The 21,787-nt window shown below is 61.9% G+C and overlaps 2 protein-coding genes across 5 annotated transcripts; one reads left to right on the top strand and one right to left on the bottom strand.

The window, feature by feature from the left end:
• The first annotated feature begins 19 nt into the window (after positions 1-19).
• On the top strand, positions 20-5,134 carry IRF3 (interferon regulatory factor 3). 2 transcript variants are annotated; one of them, XM_070498231.1, is made up of 8 exons: positions 20-159; positions 968-1,140; positions 1,769-1,940; positions 2,027-2,097; positions 2,722-2,914; positions 3,022-3,399; positions 4,256-4,371; positions 4,881-5,134. In XM_070498231.1, exons 2-8 carry the CDS (start codon positions 976-978, stop codon positions 5,046-5,048), a joined length of 1,263 nt encoding a protein of 420 aa, XP_070354332.1. In that variant the 5' UTR covers positions 20-159; positions 968-975; the 3' UTR covers positions 5,049-5,134. The 2 variants fall into 2 exon arrangements, with proteins under 2 accessions (XP_070354332.1, XP_070354333.1); XM_070498232.1 differs by having other exon boundaries at positions 60-255.
• A 1,100-nt stretch (positions 5,135-6,234) lies between these two features.
• SCAF1 (SR-related CTD associated factor 1) lies at positions 6,235-20,719 on the bottom strand. 3 transcript variants are annotated; one of them, XM_070498229.1, is made up of 11 exons: positions 20,582-20,719; positions 17,781-17,894; positions 17,481-17,538; positions 16,647-16,741; positions 16,265-16,365; positions 16,061-16,176; positions 10,193-13,018; positions 9,468-9,550; positions 9,029-9,247; positions 6,952-7,080; positions 6,235-6,664 (listed from the first exon to the last, which is right to left on the bottom strand). In XM_070498229.1, the coding sequence occupies exons 2-11, from the start codon at positions 17,886-17,888 to the stop codon at positions 6,473-6,475; spliced, it is 3,927 nt and encodes a 1,308-aa protein (XP_070354330.1). In that variant the 5' UTR covers positions 17,889-17,894; positions 20,582-20,719; the 3' UTR covers positions 6,235-6,472. The 3 variants fall into 3 exon arrangements, with proteins under 3 accessions (XP_070354330.1, XP_044615030.2, XP_070354331.1); XM_044759095.2 differs by lacking the exon at positions 20,582-20,719 and adding an exon at positions 20,117-20,254; XM_070498230.1 differs by lacking the exons at positions 17,781-17,894; positions 20,582-20,719 and having other exon boundaries at positions 16,643-16,741; positions 17,481-17,496.
• Between the last annotated feature and the right edge of the window lie 1,068 nt (positions 20,720-21,787).

The following is a 21,787-nucleotide window of genomic DNA, read 5'->3' as shown; positions in this document are numbered from 1 at the left end:
CCCGCCCCTTTGTTTCTGGTGTGTCGCCCGACTGACAATAAAGTTGTTTTTATTTCAAGAAATCGAGAGAAAAGAAAGCCCCACGGCTCTAGAGCTCAGCTGACGGGAAGGAGAGTGTGCAGCTGCGAGTTCGAGAGCTCCCGGAGCCCAAAGACGGGGGTAGGTCCCGGCGCCCCGCGCGCCCGCCCCTCTCCATCGGTGACACGGAAAAGCCGGGCAGTTGGTGGCCGCCGGGAGTGAGGAGCGCGAGGAAGGGTGGGTCTGCCCGGATAGTGGAGAGGGGGCTGTGTGCGCGCTGATAGTGGAAAGGGAATCAAAAAGTGAAGCCATGGCCGGCGCGGCAGGTCGGCTATGAAAAAAACTTAGAAAAAGTAGCGGGGAGCCGGGGAGAGGAGGCGTCTACACTGGGGGATCGAGGGGAGAGAAGGGTGGAGTCTGCAAACCGGAGGCAGTCCACTCTAGAAAGTAGGGGCGTACCCCGGAGGAGGGAGGCTTGACTAGTTGGGGGGAACTGTGGATGGAGGGGTCTACGGTGGAAATGGGTGAGGGGTGCTGGGGAAGGGGGTCTGCACTGGACTGAGGGCAGGAGGTAGAGGTCTACACGGGAGTAGCGCCTGCCCTGAAATAACTGGAGGGGAGGCTCTAACTTGGAAGTGGGGGTCCTGCATTGGGTGATGTGGGAGAGGGAGGGGTTTACAATGTAAGAACGAAGAAGGGTCTGCACTGGCAGAATTGAGGGGGTAGCTTGGGGAAAGGAGGGGATCTAAAATGGATTTGGAAGGGAGTCCTCGCTGAACTGGGGAGCCTCTCTGGAGGATGGGAGGAGGAAGTCTCCTGTTTGTACCCCAGGAAAATACAGGCGCGGGACTGCGCCGCGGCCCCGTGAGAGGGAGGTGCGGGTGCGGGACCCTCGGGCCGGGTGGGCCTGCGAGGCCGCCCGCGCCCAAGAGCTGCCCTCTGCGCGCAGGCCGGACCATGGGAACCCACAAGCCGCTGATCCTGCCCTGGCTGGTGTCGCAGCTGGACCAGGGCAGGCTGGAGGGCGTGGCCTGGCTGGACAAGGGCCGCACGCGCTTCCGCATCCCTTGGAAGCACGGCCTGCGGCAAGATGCCCAGCAGAAGGACTTCGGCATCTTCCAGGTGCGCGCGCGCGGGGACACAGGAAGCCGGGAGGGGCCGCCGGAGGCGGGGGGACTCCGAGGGGGCGGGCCCGCGCGCGACCGGCAGCGCAGGTGGGCGGGGTTAGGGCGGGAGGGGCGGGGCTCGGAGGGGCGGCGGACTGGGGCGGTCAGGTTCCCGGAACAGAACCGAGAAAGCGCGGTCAGAACGCGAGGGAAGCGCATCCCGGGGGTTCGGGGCTCGCCGGGGGCGGGGCTCTGGGTGGTAGAATGCCGGGGGGCGGGTCTTGGAACATTCGAGGCCACACCCGGCCCCGAAGCCGAGGTTCCTTACCGCCAAATTAGGAGACGCCAGCAGTGGTAAACCGAGTTACAGCGCGAGGGGGCGGAGTTATTACTGAGGATGTCCTGGGGCAGGTTGGTGGCAGAGTTAGACACCCAGGAGGCCCTGGAAGCCTGGCTTAGAAAGCAAAGGAAGGTGGAGGTCGGAGGACTTGGGGCACAGAGAATCCGAGTCTGCGGATGGAATCTGGCCCGGTTAGAACGTGCCAGGGGAGAGGAAGGTGTCGGGCTGAGAGGAGGCAGGGTCAGGGCCCCTGGGCGGGGTCTAAGTCATCCTCCCCACCCTCCCGGTCCCTCTGGTCCCCCAGGCCTGGGCCGAGGCCAGCGGTGCCTACACTCCAGGGAGAGATAATCCCGACCTGCCGACCTGGAAGAGGAATTTCCGGTCCGCCCTGAACCGGAAGGAAGTGTTGCGTTTAGTCGACGACCGGAGCAAGGACCCCCAGGACCCGCACAAAGTCTATGAGTTTCTAACCCCAGGTGTGCTGGAAGCGGGGCTTCGCAAGGAGGGATGGGATTTCCGGAGTCTCCAGCACCCCTAGTCCTAGCACTACCTTTCTCGACAGCGTTTAGGGACTTGGCTCAGCCCGACACCTCTCCAGACACCGGTGGCAGATGGAGTACCTGTGACACCCCCGTAAGAATGCGCCCCAACCCTCCTGCCCCCACTCTCTGCGCCATCCCCTCTCTGCGTCCCTATCCGCCTGCTCAGGCCTCCTCTTCTGCCCCTGGACCGTCACCCGAGCCTGCATTCTCTCCCCTGCAGTCTGTCCCCCACCCTACCCAGAGCTGACACTGGCCCTCCCCAGCTCACAGCCCTCCCATGGCTTCCTGGCGTCTTCAGGAGAAAATTCGGAGTTTTCACCAGGCATTCACGGCCCTAGCACACCTTTCCAGGATGTCATAGCTTCCTTCACTGTGCAGGGTCTCCAGGAGCTTACGTCCCTAGCCGTGATCTTGCTGCTGTCTGTGCCAGGGTGGTCCCCTCTGAGATTGTGCCCAGCGTCCTCTGCCCAGGTGGTGGTGCATAGAGCCAGGTCCTTGGGCTGGCATGGGCTGCTCACCTCAGGCCATCACAGCACCCAGCGTATATCCGGGCATCTACTTTGCTGCCTGTGCCCATGGCTGTCTCTCCTGCCAAGGGCAAAGCCAAGTCTGTCTCCTCCCTGGGTCCTCACATTACTGAGCACAAGGCCTGGTCCACATGAAGTCTCCAGAAGAGGCTGCAGAAAGGCCCAGATCCTTTTTTTTTCCTCTCCAGAAAGCTACTGTGGAGGAGTTACTGAGTGACATGACTTTAGACCCATTCCTCGATGGGGGGCCCCTGAGCCTGGCTCTGGCTCCTGAGCACCCCCCTCAGCTCTTGCTGAGCCCCAACCTAGACATTCCTGGCCCCTGCCCGAATGTGGAACCCGCTGAAAACCCACTGAGGCAGCTGTTGGTGCCCGAGGATGGTGCGTGCCAGCTGTGGGGTGGGAGGGGCCGGGGCAGCGTCCCCCTTACGCTCTCTCAATCTCTCTTCCCCTCCCCATCCCTGCCGCTCGCTGCTGCCACCGCTCAGCGTGGGAGTTCGAGGTGACCGCCTTCTACCGGGGCCGACAAGTGTTCCAGCAGACGGTCTTCTGCCCGGAGGGCCTGCGGCTGGTGGAGCCCGAAGCAGCCGATGGGACACTGCCTGGGCAGCCAATAAGACTGCCAGACCCCGGGGTGTACCTGACAGACAGGGACGTGATGAGCCTTGTGAAGCGCGTACTGAGCAACCTGGGCGGGGGACTTGCCATCTGGAGGGCAGGGCAGCAGCTCTGGGCCCAGAGGCTGGGGCACAGCCACGTGTACTGGGCCATGGGCGAGGAGCTGCTCCCCGACAGTCACGGGCCCAGTGGTGAGGTCCCCAAGGACAAGGAAGGAGGTGTGTTTGACCTGGGGCCCTTCGTGGCAGGTGAGTGACTCGAGGCCTTTGCTGTGCTGTGGAAGGAGCGGGCCACGGTGGTTCAGGACTCTGGGGTCAGGGAGTTGGGGATCGGATTCAGACCCTGCTGCTCTGCTTGCGGTGGAACCTGGGGCAAAGTTCCGGACCGCTCTGAGCCTGTCAGGTCTGACGACGGTCTCCTCTCTCCCCCGACATGCTCGGACCCAGTAGGAGGCACAGGGCTCGGGGTGCAGAAGGTGTGCAGGGAACGAGCTGCCTGAGTCGTCGTTATTATTACCAGTCATTACGGTGGGGGGACAGGCACAGGAGAGCATCCTACAGGGCTGTGCCGTCCAGCAGACCTTTCTGCAGTGATGGCCAGGCTCTGGCTTTGCACTGTCCAGTACGGTGTCCATAGTCACAGGTGGCTGTTGAGTACTTGGGTGAGGTGAGTGCGCCTGAGGAAGTGAGTTTTAAGTCTTATTTGATTTCACTTGGTTAATTTAAACAGCCACGGTGGCTCATGGCTTCATAGCGACAGTGTGGCCTCAGGGGGTTCAGGAGCAGTCACCACCGACCACCTTGTACTCCGGAGTCACTGGGCATCCCTGGGGGAGTGGAGTCCCCTCCCGGGCCTGCTTCCCCATCTCACATACTGAGGCTCTGGGGTTGGGGGGGCAGAGCTTCCAGCCCCACCCTGACGGAAGGGAGGGAGGAGGAACATTCAACTTTGTGCCAGAACTGCCGGCACCTTCCCAAAGTCCGCAGCCCCTTGGTCGCGTGGTAGACGTATGTGGGGTGTTAGGTCAGGATGTTACTCAGGTGTGGAGGGAGGGGCAGGTAGAGGGTCTCCCTCCCATCCTTGACTAGGCTCCTGGGCCCCCAGATCTGATTGCCTTCCTTGGAGGAAGCAGACGCTCGCCACACTACACCCTCTGGTTCTGCTTGGGGGAGTCGTGGCCCCAGGACCAGCCATGGACCAAGAGGCTCGTGATGGTCAAGGTGCAGCAGCCCTGGGCTCCAGGAGCTGAGGGGTGGATCTTACCATGGGGAGGAGGTTGTTCCCAGGGACTACAATTCCCAGAAGCCCACGTGGAAACTACAACTTCCAAGAGTCTTTGTAACCACCAGTTCCTTACCCCCGGGAGCTTCTGGGTGTCCCTCCCATGACCTAACCCCCAGATCCTGTTTTGAGCTCTTGAAACTATGTGGAAGTCGGGGGACTACAAGTCCTAACAGCCTCTGTGAGGAACTACAGCTCCCAGGAATCCTGACCCCAAACTGCTCAGCTCTACCTTCTGGGAACCCCACTAACAGCCTCAGCCCTGGGAACCTTCTCTGATCTCCCATGTTTGTGACTATGGGGGAAACTACAACTCCCAGCAGTCTTGGGCCTAATGGTTCATCCTGGGGTACAGTGGGGCCTGCTGGGAGTTGTAGTCCATTCCCCCACCACCACCAGCAGTGTTGGGTGTCTCCCCTGACTCGCATTTCTCCCCCACCTGCTGCAGGTTGTTCCCACGTGCCTCAAGGCCCTGCTAGAGATGGCGCGGATACAGGGTGCCTCCTCAATGGAGAACACTGTGGACCTGCACATTTCCAACAGCCACCCCCTCTCCCTCACCTCAGACCAGTACAAGGCCTACCTCGAGGACCTGGTGGAGGACATGGATATCTAGGTCCCTGGGGAGGCCTGGCCTTGTCCTCATGGATGCAGGCCCCCCACCCCCGACCTCAGCCAATAAACTGGTTCTTGCCCTGGTCACCACTTGTGTGTCTGGTGTTCAGTGTCCCCAGGCCAGCCCTGACCCAAGGTGGGCATTATTCCTCCTTAGGGCCTCAGTTTACCCATCTGTGCAGGCCACTCACAACCCAAGTGCTCAGTGCATGAGGGCCAGGCACTGAGCAGGGGGCAGCCGACACCTTGCCTCTTCATGGGGACCTGGTGAGGAGGTGACAGTCACCCCCATTTTACAAACCAAGATACTGAGGCTTGGAGAGGAGCAAAGGTCACCAAGTTGGAAACAAGACAGGTCAGAATCCAGGTCGGACCCCAGGGTGGCCGCTCTCCGAGGGAGGCCCGGGGCTGAATCTGGAACCCACATGTTGCCTGTAAACTGTTCGGGCCAGTGTCCAGTAAGCAGAGAGCCTTTGCCTGGCCCATCCTGTTTGTCCATGACCTTGGGGCCCCTCCTGACTCCTGCGGGGGCGCCTCAGGCAGGTCCTCCTTCCTGGGCCGGAATGGGCAGTTGGAAAGGAGCCTGGCGCCCAGCCGGCCCAGCGGCCCAGGTACCGCCACCGTTCCTGCCTGTGCCTGGGTCTGGGTGATGGGACTGACAGGCCAGCTTGGCCCTGGCTCACCAGGTGGCCCTTGCTGCTCTGTGCCTCGGTTTCCCTCTCCATCTCAAGAGAGTGGATTAGCTTATCCCAGTCTCAGAGGACTGGGAAGAAGAGACTCTAACTCAACAGGAGACAAAGATCCAGTTTCCAGGGCGACTGCGAGGCAGACAGACAGCAGCCAGGCGCCCTGGGCTCCGGCTCAGAAGCCACTGACCAGGTGGGCCTGGGACCCCTGCCTGCCCTCACCACCACCTCCGGCCAGTCAGCAGCAAGGGCTCACTACACGCCCGGTGTGGGTCTCAGCGCCTCCCCTGCCTGGGGCTGTGTGAATCCTCACCAGGCCCACTCCAGACACAGGGAACCCAACCGAGGCCCAGAGAAGGGAATGCGCTGGCCCCGGGTCACACAGTTGGTCTCCTGCTGACTACCCTCAGACTTGGGCCAAGCCCCCAGCGCTGGCCCTCCCCAACCCTTTCCCAAGTCCATCTCTGAAAAGAAAGGGCTAAAATCAGGGGGGCTTGGGGGTAACATTTCATGAAATCTTTAATGAAACTGGGGAGGGGCACAAACAGAGAGGAGGGGCGATGGGGACAGGCTCCAGGGTGAGGACCTGGGCAGGGGCGGGCGGGGCAGGGGGCTCTCCTCTTCCCCGCAGCAGCGCTCCCCCATCATCCCACTGACAGGGGAGGGCGGTGGGGAGGCGGAGCCATAAATACGTCCAGAATTCCGAGGCAGCGCAGGAGGACAGGGGTGGCGGGGGGTCTCAGAGAGGGGGCAGGGGCAGGCCTGGGCCACCCTTGTCCGGGGGCCCCGGCTCCTTGGGCGGCCTGGGGGGCCCCGGGGGGTCCCCCGGCTTGCGGCCGTGCTTGCGGAAGTAGCGGTAGCGCTGGACGTAGGCCCGCACCAGGTTGCTCACCTTCACCGGGTTGATCTCCCCGCTTTTGCTGTGGCAGATCTGGGGGACGAGGGGCAGCTGCAGTCACTGGCGGCCCCCAGGGGCCCCTCCACTGGAACTGCTGAGCACAGCGGGGACTGGGACGGGAGCTGCTACCCCAGTGTCCCTACTTGTGCCCCTGATGCCAGCAGAACAGGCCCAGGTGGGCTCAAGGAAATCCTGTCACCCTCCTCACCTTCCAGGCTGACCCGCCATGCCTGTCTCCCCATCTGTGGACGTCTGTCTGCACACGTCCATCTCTCCGTCTCGTCCCCCTGCCCCCCGTGTATCTGCCCCCGGGGCCCCACCTTGTGGACAGCCTTCCTCAGGATGTCCTTGTACTCCTCCTTGGTGATGTCCTTCTTCTGATAGTACGGCTTGATGGCCAGCTTCACCTCCTCCACCGCCCGCTCCTGTGTGTGCAGCTTCTTCAGATACTGGTGGGAGAGACGGCGAAGGGCAGATGAGCCCCTGCAGGACCCGCGGCCTCCCTGACCGCCGGCTGCACCTGGGGGTCAAGTCCTGCTTAGGGGCCGCCCTGTGCTCCCTTGCTACAGTCACCCTGGACCGCAGGCCAGGCCTGGGCCTCTGAATGTCACTGAGGATCTCTTCTAGGCTGGACCCTGGGCTGTCCGAGGTGGCCAGGACAAGGACACGTGGTCCCTTCCCTGACAAAGGTCACAGTCCAGCAGGGAGACAGACAGCCAAACAGTTATGACCGTTTTAATCCGACTCTAAGGGCTTGTTCTGATGGCAGCAGGAAAGCATGGCAAGCTTTTCAGGGGGACGAAGACTCAGAGAGGGCTCTCACGGCACGCCCTGGCTCCTGAGTGGACAGCGGGCCGAGGGACAGTGGGGGGCTGGGACCGGCTAGGAGCAGCGGAGACGGGGTGGGAGTTGAGCCGCGGGGGGGGCCGACAGGTTCAGAGTGCAGATTGTGGAGGTGGCACGCCCGTGTCGGAGTCCTGGTCCTACCAGTCTGAGGCTGGGATGACGGGCTGAACCCTTTAGTGGCTCACTGGTAAAATGGGGGGGTACTGTGGTGACACATGTGGAGGCGACAGCAAGGAGCCAATCAAGGGGAGCTACGGCTGTTCTGAGAGTGATGGCCGCGAGGGGTGGCAGGGAGACCCCTAAGCCTGCTGGGGTGGAAGAGCCGCACCCCTCGATCAGGTCAGGTCTTCCTGAAACTGGACCCCTAGGAAGCCTCCAGCGGGAGAAAAAACCCAGCCAGAGCCGGGCCTTCTGTCCTCGACTCGCCCGAGCACAGGAGACAACAGTCGCCGCGGGAACCAATCCTGGGGAGGTTGCCCTCACAAGCCAGGCGACTGCTCCCTACAGCCCAGGGCTGGGGGAAGATGGGAATGGTAAACTGAGGCCTGGCACCCCAGACTTCAGGGCCAACACCTCGGACGACATGACGACGAACATGCCAACGGAGCTGCTGGGAGAGCCACAGGCCACCTGGAGGGAAGCCTCAGGCCTCCCTGCCTGACAGGAAGTGGGTTTCTGAAGAGAGGTGGCCGAGAGAAAGTTGTTGTTCCCCATGCCCGTCTCAGATGTGACAAATGAGAATGCCAGCAGAGAAGGGACCAGCACAGCCTCCCTGGCAGAGCAAGGGACCCGCTGCTGCTCACAGGGTCTGTCCTGGCCCTGTCCTGCAGCCCACGGCACAAGCCATGGATGAGTGGCCCTCCAAGCTGGGCGCTGCCTCCGCTCCCCGTCTGGGACTCTGCAGGGGCTTTCTTCTGCCTGCCCCCTGGCACCACACACGAGATGTCTACGGGGCGGGCAACGCCATCAGCTGGCGAGAGCCTGATGGACCGTAAGGAAAAGCGTCCAGACTCGACCAAGAGGAAAACAGCCCCGAGGCCAACGAGGAGCAGCAGATGTGGCTGGATGAAAACCTGTTCGTATCTGCCCAGCACCAGGCTTCCTCCTTTCGCCTATGCACAGACGCTCGAGTTTTCTCATGCAAACCACCCTCCCCCTTACACAAAAACATGGCGGGGGGCGGGGGGGAGAGATAGATAGATAGATATGGGCAACCCAGGGGCAGACTGCAGTGGGTACGTGTGTAAACACGTGAGGGCGTTTCCGTCCATGTCGGCATCTCTCTGTAGAGATACACACACACACACGCACGCACGCGCATGCACACACACACACACGCGTGACTGTTTGGAAGTCTGCCCAGCACCAGTGCCCCATTCATCCTGCGCCTGCAGTTCAGGTCTCCACACAACTTAACGACTTTGGCTTTATCTAGGTTCCCACCTGCTGGCGCCGGCCTCTGCCAGTCTCCTCGGGCCCCGCATCTTAGTGTCTGTTCCCGTTCTCTGCAAAACTGTCACCATCAACCCACCTCTCGCAAGCCCGGCTCACCTTGTCTGTGTCCCCACGTCCCTCGGAGCTGCTGCTGCCCTCTCTCTTGTCGGACGCTGCAGCCAGCCCAGTGGGGGTGGGAGGCGTGGAGCCGCAGCCCGCCAGGGGGAGGCTGCCAGGGAGCAGGTAGCTGGAGGGACCAGGGGGCAGACCCAGAGAGGTGGGCACAGGAGCTGGGGTCACCCCCAGACTGGAGGGGGGCTTCCGGTGGCTGAGGATCTGTGGGAAGAGGTTGGAGGATGAACACAGGGAGGTGGAGGGGAGGAGGGAACGCGTACCGCTCTTGTCCCACCCTGAGTTCCCAACAGTCCCAGGGGCCACAGCTCCTCTTCGGGCCAACACCTCACCCCAAAGCCTGCCGGGAGTCAGGCTTCCTCTCCTAACCTGGGGCAGGGGACAAGCAAAGGGGCTGAGAGGACCCTGCCCCAGGGGAGCCCACCTGGTTGGTGGCCTGGATCAGCTCCTGGGCCTTTGCTCGGCTCGCCAGGTTGGCCTCCTCCATCTTGAAGAGAAGTGCAGTCACTGCAGGAGACGGAGGGGGACGACAGGGGGACGGGCAGCGGACATGAGAGAAGACAGTGAGCTAGTGCCCTGCTGCCAGCTCCCGCCCCGGGCCCCTGGGTGGGCCGCACGGGCCCAGGTTCAGAGCCAGGCAAAGGGGGCCTTGGCCACTGAGGACCACCCACACTCCTCATCTTCTCAGAACTCAAGAGGCCGGGGGGACATAGCCAGGGCACTCACTGATGAGGTGGTGGCCGAAGTAGACTCCATCTCCCCAGCCCCCCACAACCAGTCCTACCTCTCCCCACCTCTGGGGCCTGGCAGAGCTTACTGCCATCCCCCAAGGGACCCCACTCCCTGCTCACCCCATCCTTTCCAGTCCCTCCACCAAGCGTATCCTAGCCCACCTCTAGGAGGACCCCCAGGCCACATGCCACTCCTCATCTGTGCTGAGCAGCCACCCCTGCTCCCACCTGCCCTGCTCTCTCCCACTGCCCCCAACATCCAGAACCCCGCAGACAGACCCTGACGGACCCTCATCCACCCGCAGCCCTCCCAGCCCGGGTCGGCATCCCCACGGCCTCCAAGTCTGTCTCCATGGGACCTCGCCCTCCCCCACCCTGTCTGCCACAACCTGCCCTGGCCCCCCCAGGGGACACTCACAGGCCAGAACACCGCTGGTGGTGCAGTCCACCCCAGCGGGCAGGTTCCAGGGCATGGGCGGGGGCAGCGTGGGCAGCTGGGAGACCCGGGGGGCTGGCCCATCCTCCGCCCCTGAGTCGCCGGCTGTGGACCCTGCACTGGGAGCGGTGCTGGGGGCGGCAGCGGCCGTGCTGGTGGCCGTGGTGGTGGCAGGCTGCTGCTCCTCCTCCTCCTCCTCTTCCTCCTCCTCCTCCTCTTCCTCCTCCTCCTCCTCCTCTGCCCCACCGCGGACCCCAGCCTCCTCGGTGGCCTCTTCGGGCAGGAAAGAGACCTCGGGTGTCTTGCAGCTGCTGTCCACAGTCTGGGAGTCGGGCGTGAGCGCAGGGGGCGGAGGGACTACCTTGGGGGGCGGGGTGCTGGGGGCCTTGGCCGGCCGCTCCTCCCCGGACCAGGAAGTCTCCTCGGCCCCCTTGGCTCCGGCCGCCTGGCTGCAGCTATCCGCCTTGGACTTCTTCAGTGTCCCGGGGCCCCCGCTGCCCCCGCTGCTGCCCCCGCTGCGGATCTTTTTCCTGGTCTTGGATGGCTTGGTCTTTCCCTTGGTCCCCTTGGCTTTCTTGGCCCCGGCCTTGGCCTTGACCTTGGTCTTTTTGGGCTTGGTGCTGCCCGGAGCTGCTTTGGCCACTTCGGCAGGGGCCCGCTCATCCGGCTTGAGGAAGGGGGAGCGGCTCTCGCGGTCGCGGCTGAACTTGACTCCGATGGAGCCCAGGCCGGCGGACGCGGCCTCCTTGGCCGGCGTGGTGCTGCTGACGCCCTCGCGGATCAGCACCGCCACCTTGGACTGCAGCTTCACCTTCCGCGAGGACGAGGACGACGATGAGGACGAGGAGCCCGAGCCGCTGCTGACCGGGGGCTTGGGCGGGGGCCCTGAGGAGGGTGCCGACTCCTTGGGGGGCCGGGCCTTCTTGGATGACCTGTCCCTGTCCCTATCTCTGTCCCTGTCCCTGTCCCGGTCCCCTCCATCCAGCGCCTTCCGCCGCGATCCCTTCTCCCGGGAAGAGGAGGAGGAGGAGGCGGCCCCAGAGCGGCGCCGGTCCTTCTCGCTGCTCTTGCCGCCCCGCTCCTCGGCGCTCAGTCCCTCCGAGTCATACAGGACCTCGCGCTTGGGCGACGAGGCCGGGGCCGGGGAGGGGCCTCGCGGGTCGGACTTGTCCGGCCGGCCCACCGTGATGGTCCGCTTGATAGCGAAGAGATCGTGGTCCGTGAGGTCCTGGATGGAGGGCGGCACGGCCCCGCGGCGGCGGCTGTCCCTCTCCGCGCCCAGGGAGGCGGAGCCCGAGGGCGGCTGCGCGGGCGCCGGGGCCTTGTCGCTGTCCCCGGACCGCTTCTCGCCCCGGGACCGCGACCGCTTCTTCTTCTTCTTGCTGCCGCCGCCGTCCCGGTGCTTGCCGCGGTGCCGTTCGCGCCTCGACGACGATGACGAAGACGTTGCCGGGGGCGGGGAGGCCGAGCGCCGCCGCCGCCGCCGCTTCTCCCGGGAGCGCGATCGGCGGCTGCCCCCGCGGCGGCGCTCGGGGCTGCGCGAGCGGCGGCGGGCGGAGCGCGAGCGGGAGCGGGAGCGGGAGCGGCGGCGGGCGGACGAGGCGTGGGAGCCGGGCTTGCGGTCCCGGGAGCGGTGCTTCTTGGAGTCCCAGGGCGAGGCGGGCGCCGGCGGGGCGGGCTGCACGCCAGCCGAGGCCGCGGCCGCCTCCTTGGGCTCCCCGCCGCTGCGCTTGCGCTCCCGCCTCGACTTCTTGCGGGTGGGTGGCCCGGCGGGCGCGGCGGCAGCCGGGGATGGCGAGCGCTGGCGGTAGCGCTCCCGCCGCTGGGTCAGGATCTTGCGGCGCAGGTCCAGGCCGCCCCAGCGTGTGTCGGCCGCCGGCGGCGCCGGGGCCGGCTCCCCGAGGTCCACCTGCAGGGCGCCCTCGCCGTCTGACTCGGCGTGCAGGGACAAGAAGTCGTCGCCCTCGGGGGCACGGGGCGCGGGCGGCGGGGGCGGGGGCTGGGCGGCAGGGGGCGCGGAGGCTGCGGGAGGAGGGCGGGCGGCCCGGGTGCGGAAGAGGGAGAGCGCCACCCGCGGCTCCTCCTCGGGCTGCACGATCTCGCCCTCCTCGATCTCTGAGTCGCCGGGCGGCAGCAGCGGGGGCGGGAGCGCGGCCCCGCCGGCCGTCACCACCTCCACGGAGACCTTGCCTTCCCGACAGGCCTCCGCCTCGGTCCCCACCACAAAGACGCGCCGGCGGGTGGCTCCTTCGGCCCGGGTGGAGTCCGCCTGGGGTGGCGTTCCAGGGGCTGGAGTCGGCTGCGGGGGCTGGGGGTCCGGGCGGGGGCTCTCGTCACCTGGGAAGTCCTGGCTCAGGCTGTTGTCATCGTAAATGCCCGCCAGGGTCTCCGAGATGCGGCTGATGCTCTGGGACAGGCCTTCTTCCTCCTCTTCCTCTTCTTCCTCTTCCTCTTCCTCCTCCTCCTCCTCCTCTTCCTCCTCAGGGGAGGGGGTCCCCGCTGATGAACTGGGGTTGGAACCAGTGGGCTCGAAGGGGTCGTACTTCTGCTCCGGAGCGGGTGGTGGGGAATAGGCCTCGTCGGTGGGGTGGAAGGGGTCGTAGATGTCAAACCGGGGGGCAGGCGGGGCCGGGGGTGCTGGAGGTGGTGGAGGGGGAGGAGGGGAAGGGGAGGATGATGAGGGGGAAGGGGAAGGCGAGGAGGACGCAGAGGAGGGGGCAGGGGGTGGGGCAGGGCCCCCATCTCCGGTGCCCAAGGTGAGGAGGTGGCGGGCACAGGGGGGTCGAGAAGAGTGAGACTGTGGAGAAACTGCAAAGGAACAGAGGACACAGAGAGCCAGGGTCAGGTGCACATCCCTCCTCCCTGTCCCCCAGCGGAGGGGCCACAGGCAGGACAGCACCCCCCACCCCCAGCACCGGCTGCACCTGCAGGCAATCCCAGCACTTTACTGTGTGAGCTCTTGTAGGAGGCTCCCAACAAGTCCCCACTGTAGGTACTGCTACCCACGGGGCCCGGGAGGAAACTGAGGCACAGAGAGCTGCAGTATCTTCCCCAAGGGCACACAGTCAACAGAGAAAAGTCGGAGTGCAAACTCAGTCAAAGCGGCCTCTGAACCTGCACTCCCATATCCCGCTGGCCTGCAGCCCAAGACCACCCTGACCAATGGCAGCGGCGATGTGACCACAGAAAGCACAGCTGAGACCGGAGAGTCTGGGCTCACACCCGAGGCGGCCTGCAAGGCGAGCTCTGGCTGCTGCGCCAGCTGCCTTTGCAGGAACCTATCCCGTGTCACAGAGGAGCAAGGTGAGCGTGAAAAGGTGGATTGCCCTTCCGGAGCCAGGAAGGGGCAGAGCTGGGGCCTCTGAGCGCCCGAGTCCCCACCCTGCACTCTGCACTCTGTGACGAGCCCTCGCCAAGGGGCTACCTCTGCTCAGGACTCAGAGCCATCATTGACCGGTGACAGCCACAACCAGCGTCCACTCCCTCCTACAGGCCAGGCATCATGCTTTCTGACGCCACCTCCTCCACCCTCCTGAGACCTAAGCACTCAGGGCCACAAGTCACACACATGGAGACAACTGACCGCGGCTGAACCTGGGGCGGGCAGCCAGGCCAGGACTCAGACACATGCTCAGAGTCCAGAGGCCACTCTCTCGCCCACACGTAACTGCAAGGACCCTGCCCGGCAAGGATGCCAGCACAGCCGTGGGGACAGTGCCAGGGAAGCAGGGCATTGAGAGGGTAGCTCGGGAGACACCTCCTGATCTGGACCCCAGGCTCCAGCCCTCACCTGTGACATGACCGTCAGCCAGGAACTCAACCTCTGCCTCCCTCAACTTCCCCGTCTATAAAATGGGGCTTTGCTCATTCAGCCAACGCATTTTCATCCACCACCTATTTTGTGCCAGGCGCTGTCCAGGGTGCTAGGAGTAGGATGGTGAATAAATAGTGAAAAATCCCTGCCTTCAAGGAGTGCACACTAGAGTGAGGAAAGACAAATGTCAACAAGCCAAGCAGAGCCGGGCTGAAGACATAGGAGGAAAAGAAAGCAGGGCGTACGGGGCCAGCCCAGTGGCGCAGTGGTCAAGTTTGCACGTTCTGCTTCTCAGCAGCCCGGGGTTCACTGGTTCGGAACCCGGGTGCAGACATGACACGGCTTGACAAAAGCCATGCTGTGGTAGGTGTCCCATGTATACAGTAGAGGAAGATGAGCATGGATGTTAACTCAGGGCCAGTCTTCCTCAGCAAAAAGAGGAGGAGAGGCAGTAGTTAGCTCAGGGCTAATCTTCCTCAAAAAAAAAAAAGGGAGGGGGCTGGCCCCGTGGCCAAGTGGTTAAGTTCACGCGCTCCGCTGCAGGCAGCCCAGTGTTTCGTTGGTTCGAATCCTGGGTGCGGACATGGCACTGCTCGTCAGACCACGCTGAGGCAGCGTCCCACACGCCACAACTAGAAGAACCCACAACGAAGAATACACAACTATGTACCGGGGGGCTTTGGGGAGAAAAAGGAAAAAATTAAATCTTTAAAAAAAAAAAAAAAAGGGAGGAGGAGCTCACGATGACAACGACAGCGTTCAGACCTCACCAGATGAGAGCACTAGGTGAGCGGCGGTGGCACAGAAAGAACCAGACTGCGCCCGGCCCCGCAGACTCTGAGCACGAGCTCCTACCCCCCTGGCCATCATCACCGCCACCTGAAACATCCCCACAGACTGGAGTGCTCTGGAAAGACAGACATCCACTTCTTTACTTAATTCTCACGTGGGATAGGATTAGGGGCATTTTCTTTTCTTTTTCCTAAGTTTTCATCATTTGCCCAATGAAGACCAAAAAACTACTGGGAATAAGAAGATAAAGCAGTCGCCCTGAAGACAACTCTTAGGTTCCAGATACATCGCTATCACTGACAGCACACCCCCTGTCTGTGTAAATAAAGTTTTATTGGAACACTGTCCTGCCCATTTCTTTCTTTATCCTCTATGGCTTCTGATTTTAAAAGAAATGAAAATACTCCCACCCTAAGAGTGTGGTGGGCCCCAGGCACCATGGCCCTTGCACCTAATGCGTAAGTCAAGCCGCAGCTCTAGAAAAAGGACAAGGGCAACGTGAACTGGCTCGGAAGGTGTGCGAGCCGCGTTCTCCAGCCCCTTTCTCTCCCCTCCGCCCCTCCCCAAATCTGTCCCTACACGCAGAAGGGAAGTCTAAACCCAGGGTGTTCATCGGGGTCCCGGGGGGCCAGCAGCAGCAGCACCACCAGGAAACTGGTTAGAAATGCAAATTCCCAGGCCCCACCCAGACCTGCTGTGTCAGAAACCCTGGGGGTGGGACCTGGGACCTGTGGATGAACAAGTCCTCCTGGGAACTGGCTCCACTTCGAGAAGCTCTGCTCTGCCCTGCTCACAGCTCGACTGCTGCGAGCGGGGCTGGGGGACCGACTCACTTGGGCAGGCGCACATCGCAGACGTCAAACACTTGGGTTTTACACTCAGACGGCCCCAGGCTTGGGGCTCAGGGCCCAGGACCACCATGAAGCCCCCGGCTGTGCCACCCTGAGCAAGTGACTTCCCTCTTTCAGACTTTTCTCCTCTGAAAGATGGAGACGCTAAGAGCCCTCCCTCCTGGGGAGATGAAATCCCAATGCAGTCAGACCGAGCACCACACACTGGCTACCGGCTCCCATGTGCTCGGTATCAGTCATCAGTTTTCACTTTATGTACATCCATACAGCCTAATCAAAGTCTAACAGGAGAAAAACGGTAAAATAAAGATCTTGTCTAAAAGACACGATCGTCACTACTATTCCTACTAACAGTGGCTGGCTCCCGCCCAGCTCCGCCCTGGCACCACATACCCGTTTTGCCCGTCCTCCAGGCCCTGAGACGGGGTAGCAGGCTGGGCACGGGCAGGGGCATCGGATCCCTGTCCCCAATTCGGACCTCGGCCACCAGCTCCAGCATGTCCTCGCTCCTGCAAGGCAGAAGGGGAGAGTGAGCCTTGGGGTGCCTCTAGCTCCCACCATCGGGGCCTCGCCCACTCTGGCTGCCCAACTACTCACTCGCCAGGCCGCAGGTCCAGGTGGCTGGGGACCCAGGTATCCGGGGGATCCAGGACACTCACCAGCCCCGCGAGGAAGCTGTCCGCGGCCATGTCCAACACCTGGAAGAGGCCAGGAGGAGTCCCATCCTGTCCGTGCTCACGTGAGGACCGCAAATCCCACTTCCCCAGCCCCTGACCTCCCAAGAATCCAGCCATCTGAGACCCCAAGGAAATGTGGGGATCCAACCAATTCCCTCATCCTGACTGCCTCCAGGGCCCCCAGACCTACAACACTGCCTCTGATCAGCACCCCAGCCCCAGGAGTCTGGGTCCCCACCCGTCTCCCATCTCAGGCATCCAGGCCCAGGAGTCCGAGTCCCCAGCACCCTCTTCTTACTCACAGTAGCCGTGTCAGTCCCCCCTGATTCCTGGGAACGGGGCTCTGACCGTGGGCTCCGGCAGCGCCTCCATCGAAGGCCGTGACACCGAGAGCCATCTGGAGAGAGATTGGCATGGGGGAACTGGAGACAGGGCACTAGATGCAGAGACCTTGTGGGGCAGAGGAAGAGGAGCCTGCCCTGGCTCGCCACAGGGCTCCAAGCTCCTGCCCACTCTGCAGGCTTCCATCCACCGCCTCCCAACCTGGGTCCCAGAAAGACCTCCCCAGCAGCCTTCTGAGGCCCCAACTCTCTCACCCATTTGTCCTCCTAGCCACCCATAGGATGCAGTCCAGACAGGTCAGCTCGGCATCTGAGCCTTGCCGTGACCAGGTCCCCACGGACCTCCCCTGCCTCCCTCCTGCTCGTGCCCCCTTGTCCACTAGCTGCTAAAATCTACAACTGAGGCCTGTGACACACCCCTGTGCTGTGCGCCTGCTGCTGCCTCTGCCTATCGGGCTTTCTTCTTTACCAGACAACTCCAATACATCCTTTGAAACCCAGTTCCCTCTTGCCCCCTCTCAGAAGCCTTCCAGGACCCCGTCCCCCTCCATGCTAGCTTGGCTGGGCCTCCTGTCCTCCCACAGCACCTCGGGCTACCTCTGTGCTGTGACCGTGTCTCCCTCCCACCAGACCATGAACCCCTCCAAGGCAGCCACGGGGGCCGAGCCATCTTTGGCTCTCTGTGCCCGCACAAGGGTGGCACCCAGGAGGCCTCAGAAAAGAGTACATGAGTGAAATCCGGAGAAAGAATGCAGAGATAGGACCGCGGGCTCAGAGGACCAGGACCCGTCCTACCTTTATCATTCGGCAGATCTCCCTGCAGGGAACTTCCCATGGCCTGCTGAATAGCCCGCTGAGGAGAAGGAGGGCGAAGGGGGTGAAAAGAAAGGGCTGTCAGTGGACTCTGGCAACAGCCACGAGCTCTGCTCCTGGGAGACGGCCATTTCAGAAACCCCTACAACCAAACTCACGCTTCGGAGGAGCCAAGAGGCCAGGGCCCAAGCCCCTCCTCCCCCCCAGGGCCCAGGAGTCTGGCCCTGGAATCGAGACTCCCAGCCCCACCCTCCCTCAGCCCCAGGCCTCTGGCAGCCTCACCAGGATGAAGGCAGACGGGGAAAGCGTGGGGTCTCTGTCTGGAGGACCATCGCCCCGATCCTCGCCCGACTCTTCTGTCTTCCCTCGAGACTCATCTTCTTCCTCCATGGTCACCTGGAGGTTGAGGGGGGACAGTTTGGCGTGGAGGCTGGGGGAGGGGTAGGGAGTGGTGGCAGAAGGAGGTGAAGCAGAGGCTGGAGAGAGACCTCAAGGGCCTCCCACGCTGCCTCCATCAACAGCCTCTTCAGCATCCCTGCTCTCCCTCTCCCCATCCCAGTCCTTGGCCCAGTACCAGGCCCAGAGCAGACACCCGAGGGGTGAGAGCGAGTCTCTTCCCTTGTCAGGATTCATGTCGAAGTGAGGCCTTCCCAGCCTCCTCCTGTGACACCTGACCCCCTAGTTCTCACAGCTTCCCCCAGAACCAAACTTTCACACCTCATTGCCCACCCTCATGGGAGCCCACCCAACGCCAAGATTTGTTTCTGCTGAGTTGTGGTTTCAAATAGTGTGTCCCTCAGTCTCATAACCCCACCTTTCCCAAACTGAGGTGTGTGCCAGGGTGCTGGGGGAGCCTTAACCACGACACAGCTTCCTAAAGCGTCAATTTTCCTCGATGGTGAGGGGCCAAAAAAATGTATTTACATACATAAGATAAGCTGGAACTAGGACAGAGTGATCTACAAAACCAGTACGCCCCTTTTAAAATGAAAACACTAATTTCAGAAAGCGATGCTGTCCCGTGAGACCCCAGAGGGGGCAGCCACCTATCGCGTATCTGCCCATTGTACAGAAACAGGGCTGAAGCCTTGGCGAGGTCATAGAAATTCTTAGATTCTGCTAAAGCTAAAAGATCATCCTTCTGGCGGCTGTCTTGACTAGGGCTTCAGAAAATAAGAATCTTTCAGCTGTAGGCTTCCCTGACAATATCTAGCCTCAAAGCTCCTAGAAACCTTCAAGACCCCTAACCCCCAACTCAGTGTGCTGAGTTGTAAACGGGTTCAGTAGGAGAAGCGACCTCAGAGAAAGGCTGTGAGAATTACAAGGAGACAGGCTTCCGCCACAGAGTTAGCACAGCCCAAGAACTTGACACGGAGGAACAATAATTATCATTACTAGCCTTTAAGGCCCAGGATTCCCCTACGCCCGTCTCCTCCAGGCCCCTAGCTGCATACCTTCATAGGAAAGACCTCCGTCCCGGGGCTCCCTCCTACTACAGATTTTCAAGTCATGCCAGAGCTCCCACGTGCAGCCTCCCAGCTCTTCAAGAGCCCTCACTCCTTCCCTAACTCCCACTGACATGGCCCGCCCTGATAAAGCCCTGTGGACAGTTCTCAGCCCTGAAGTTGCCCTCTAGCATCTCCAGGGGGAAGCCTATGCTAATGTAGAACAGTGACTGTCACATAACAGAAGCTTCAAGATCTGCTGACTACAGACACACAGATCCCAAACCCTTTGCGGGACTTGAAGATGCTCCCTCGCCCACTGAGACATGCCCAGGGCTTTGCAGACACACCCACGGCTCCTTACATCTTTTCCCCACCAGAAGGTTCTGCAGACATTGCTAGGGCCCCCCAGATCGGTGTTTCCCAAACTATAGAGTCTCACGGCAGGACAGTGCTTGACAAATAGCTTGTTATAAAAGGTAAATCGAGCACAGGAGAAAATTCTTCACAGTACATCACAAGTAGTCATTGGAAATGTTAATTAATGGGACTTGGATAGTAGTTAAATACATATATCGGTATGTAATGGGTCTTAATGAGAAAATGTATTTCTTATTGTAGATCAAGGTCAAAAGAATTTGAAAAGCATCGCACTACATGATCTTATAGACTTTCCCAGACTAACGTGGACTAATTCTAACTCTCTACAGGCCGAGGGCAACGCAGCATTTTCAAACATTTTTCATTTGAATTATGTTCCAAAGGGCAAGACCATTTGAGCTGGGCAAATTTTCCGATATTCTCCTTTGTCTTATTCTCCACGCGCTTATCTGGCCCCGAAAGGCATTCGAATTTGCTCCAGGCAGAGAGATTGCATTCTTGTAGTCACACTCAAAGCCACCTAGATGGTTCCAGGTCCTTCTAACTGCCCCCAGCCTCCTGTCACCCAGATTAGACACTCCCCAGACGTTGGAGACCCATGCAGGGCTCTCAGCACATCTCAATATTTGCCTCCCTCCCTTGGTGGGCACATCCCACCCCTCTGGGTGGCCCTAAAAGACTTTCTAGCCCTGGGTGGTTCCTCCAGGCCGGCTAAATGGCCCCAGACCCTTATGGGTGAGCTGCATCCTCAGGTCAGCCCATGCAGGTACTTCCCAGCCCTAGCAGACATACCCCAGGCGCTATAGATGGCTCTGCAGATACTCCTCAGTTCTTGCAGACCTCGTCCACCCCTGGGACATATCTCAAGATCTCAAGATGGCCCCAGAACCCTCTAAGCAGACCCTAGCCTCCGGTCAGTCCATAAAGACGATCAACAGTGCCTAGAGAAATGACCCAGGCCAGCTATATGATGGAGGACAGGCCCCAGTCTCGGTCCAGGCCCTGTGGAGGTCCCGGGTCCTCACGGGGACGCCCCGTAGATACCCCCCGGCACCCACAGACGCCTCCCGGGGCCTGGAGAAGGCCCCCCGCTCGGCGCCAGGTTCCACCGCAGCTGCCGGGCCCGAGGCCGCCCCGCTAAGCCCTCCAGGCCCCGCGGCGTGTGCGGAGGACCCGGGGACAACTAGCGACCCGACTCCGCCCCGCCCACCCCGATAGGCCCGAGCCCCGCGGCCCGGACCTCCGCCGCCATCTTACCCCGCCGCTCGGGCTGCGGCTCCGGCCCCGGCGCGGGGCGGGGCGGGCTGGGGGGGCTCGCGAGCAGAGGGAGGAGAGGGGCGGAGCTAAAACGCCGCCGAGCTTGCCGGGACTTCAAGTACCGAGCAGGGTGCCGTGAAGGCTGGTGGGAAGCCTCCGGACTCAGTTTCCCAGCAGTCACTGGGGCATATGGGCAGAGGTGCGCGCGACGCACGCCGGGAGGCGTAGTCCGCGCGTCGCCTCCGTCGCGCGGGGACAGCAAGGGGGTGAGAGGTGAAGTGGGCGGGGTTGTGGTGGCCCGCGATGAGGCCCCACAGTGCCCTGCGCGCGCGCGGAAAGAGCTACGGAACAGGAAGTGACGTAAAGAGCACTCCGTGGGACAGATGCAAGGGAATTGTAGTTCAGCGGAGTGGCCGGGAGAAAAAAAAAAAGCTGGACTGGCTGGGAGTTGCCCCGCCCACATTCTGGGGATCCCAGAATCCCGATGCCCCTGTCCCCTCTAAATTTGGAACCAAGGAGCCCAGCCCTACAGCCTCCTCCTCATTTCGGATAGAAAATTAGGATAGAAATCCAAATTTCGATTCCTCTCCCGAGAGCGGCGGAGTCTGGACTCCCATTCCCCCCTCCCTGTGACTCAGGCATCTGAGCCTTCTTTCCTTAGGTCTAAGAGTCGGACCCTCAAGCCCTTCCTGTCTTAGACCATTCGGGGTCTCAAGCTCGTACCTTACACGAACACGAGTGTTCGGGTTCCCCACCCCAACTCCCTCGGATCCAGAATCCTGGGTCCCCTGCTCCTCCAACCCCTGGACCCAAGATTCTGGGCCCCCAGCTCCCTCCTTTACAGAACCCCCAAATGCCCTCCTTCCCAGGACCCAGGAATCCAGGCCTCCATCCCCAGTCTCTCCCAGGGACCCAGGAGTCTGGGCCCTCAGCTTCCTCCTCTTTCAAGACCCAGAAAGCCTGGGCCTAGGCCCTCCATGACCCACGCGTCCAGGCTTGGACAAGCTGGCTCACGAATTAGGAATGCAGTGATCTCACGGCCCCTCCCTGCCCCGTTACCCGGCTGTCCCCCTCCAGGGCCCCATCTCCCCTCCCAGTCTGTCTTCCGCTTGGCTGGGACAGCGGGAAACGGAAGCCTGGGTCCCTTAGCGGGCGGAGACTCCAGCTTCCAGCCCAGACACCCAGGTCGGGAGCTTGGCTAAGATC

Source organism: Equus asinus, chromosome 26 (genome assembly GCF_041296235.1).
Source record: "Equus asinus isolate D_3611 breed Donkey chromosome 26, EquAss-T2T_v2, whole genome shotgun sequence".
In the NCBI taxonomy this organism is placed as follows: Eukaryota; Metazoa; Chordata; class Mammalia; order Perissodactyla; family Equidae; genus Equus; species Equus asinus.
This window is presented reverse-complemented; position numbering and strand designations above follow the sequence as displayed.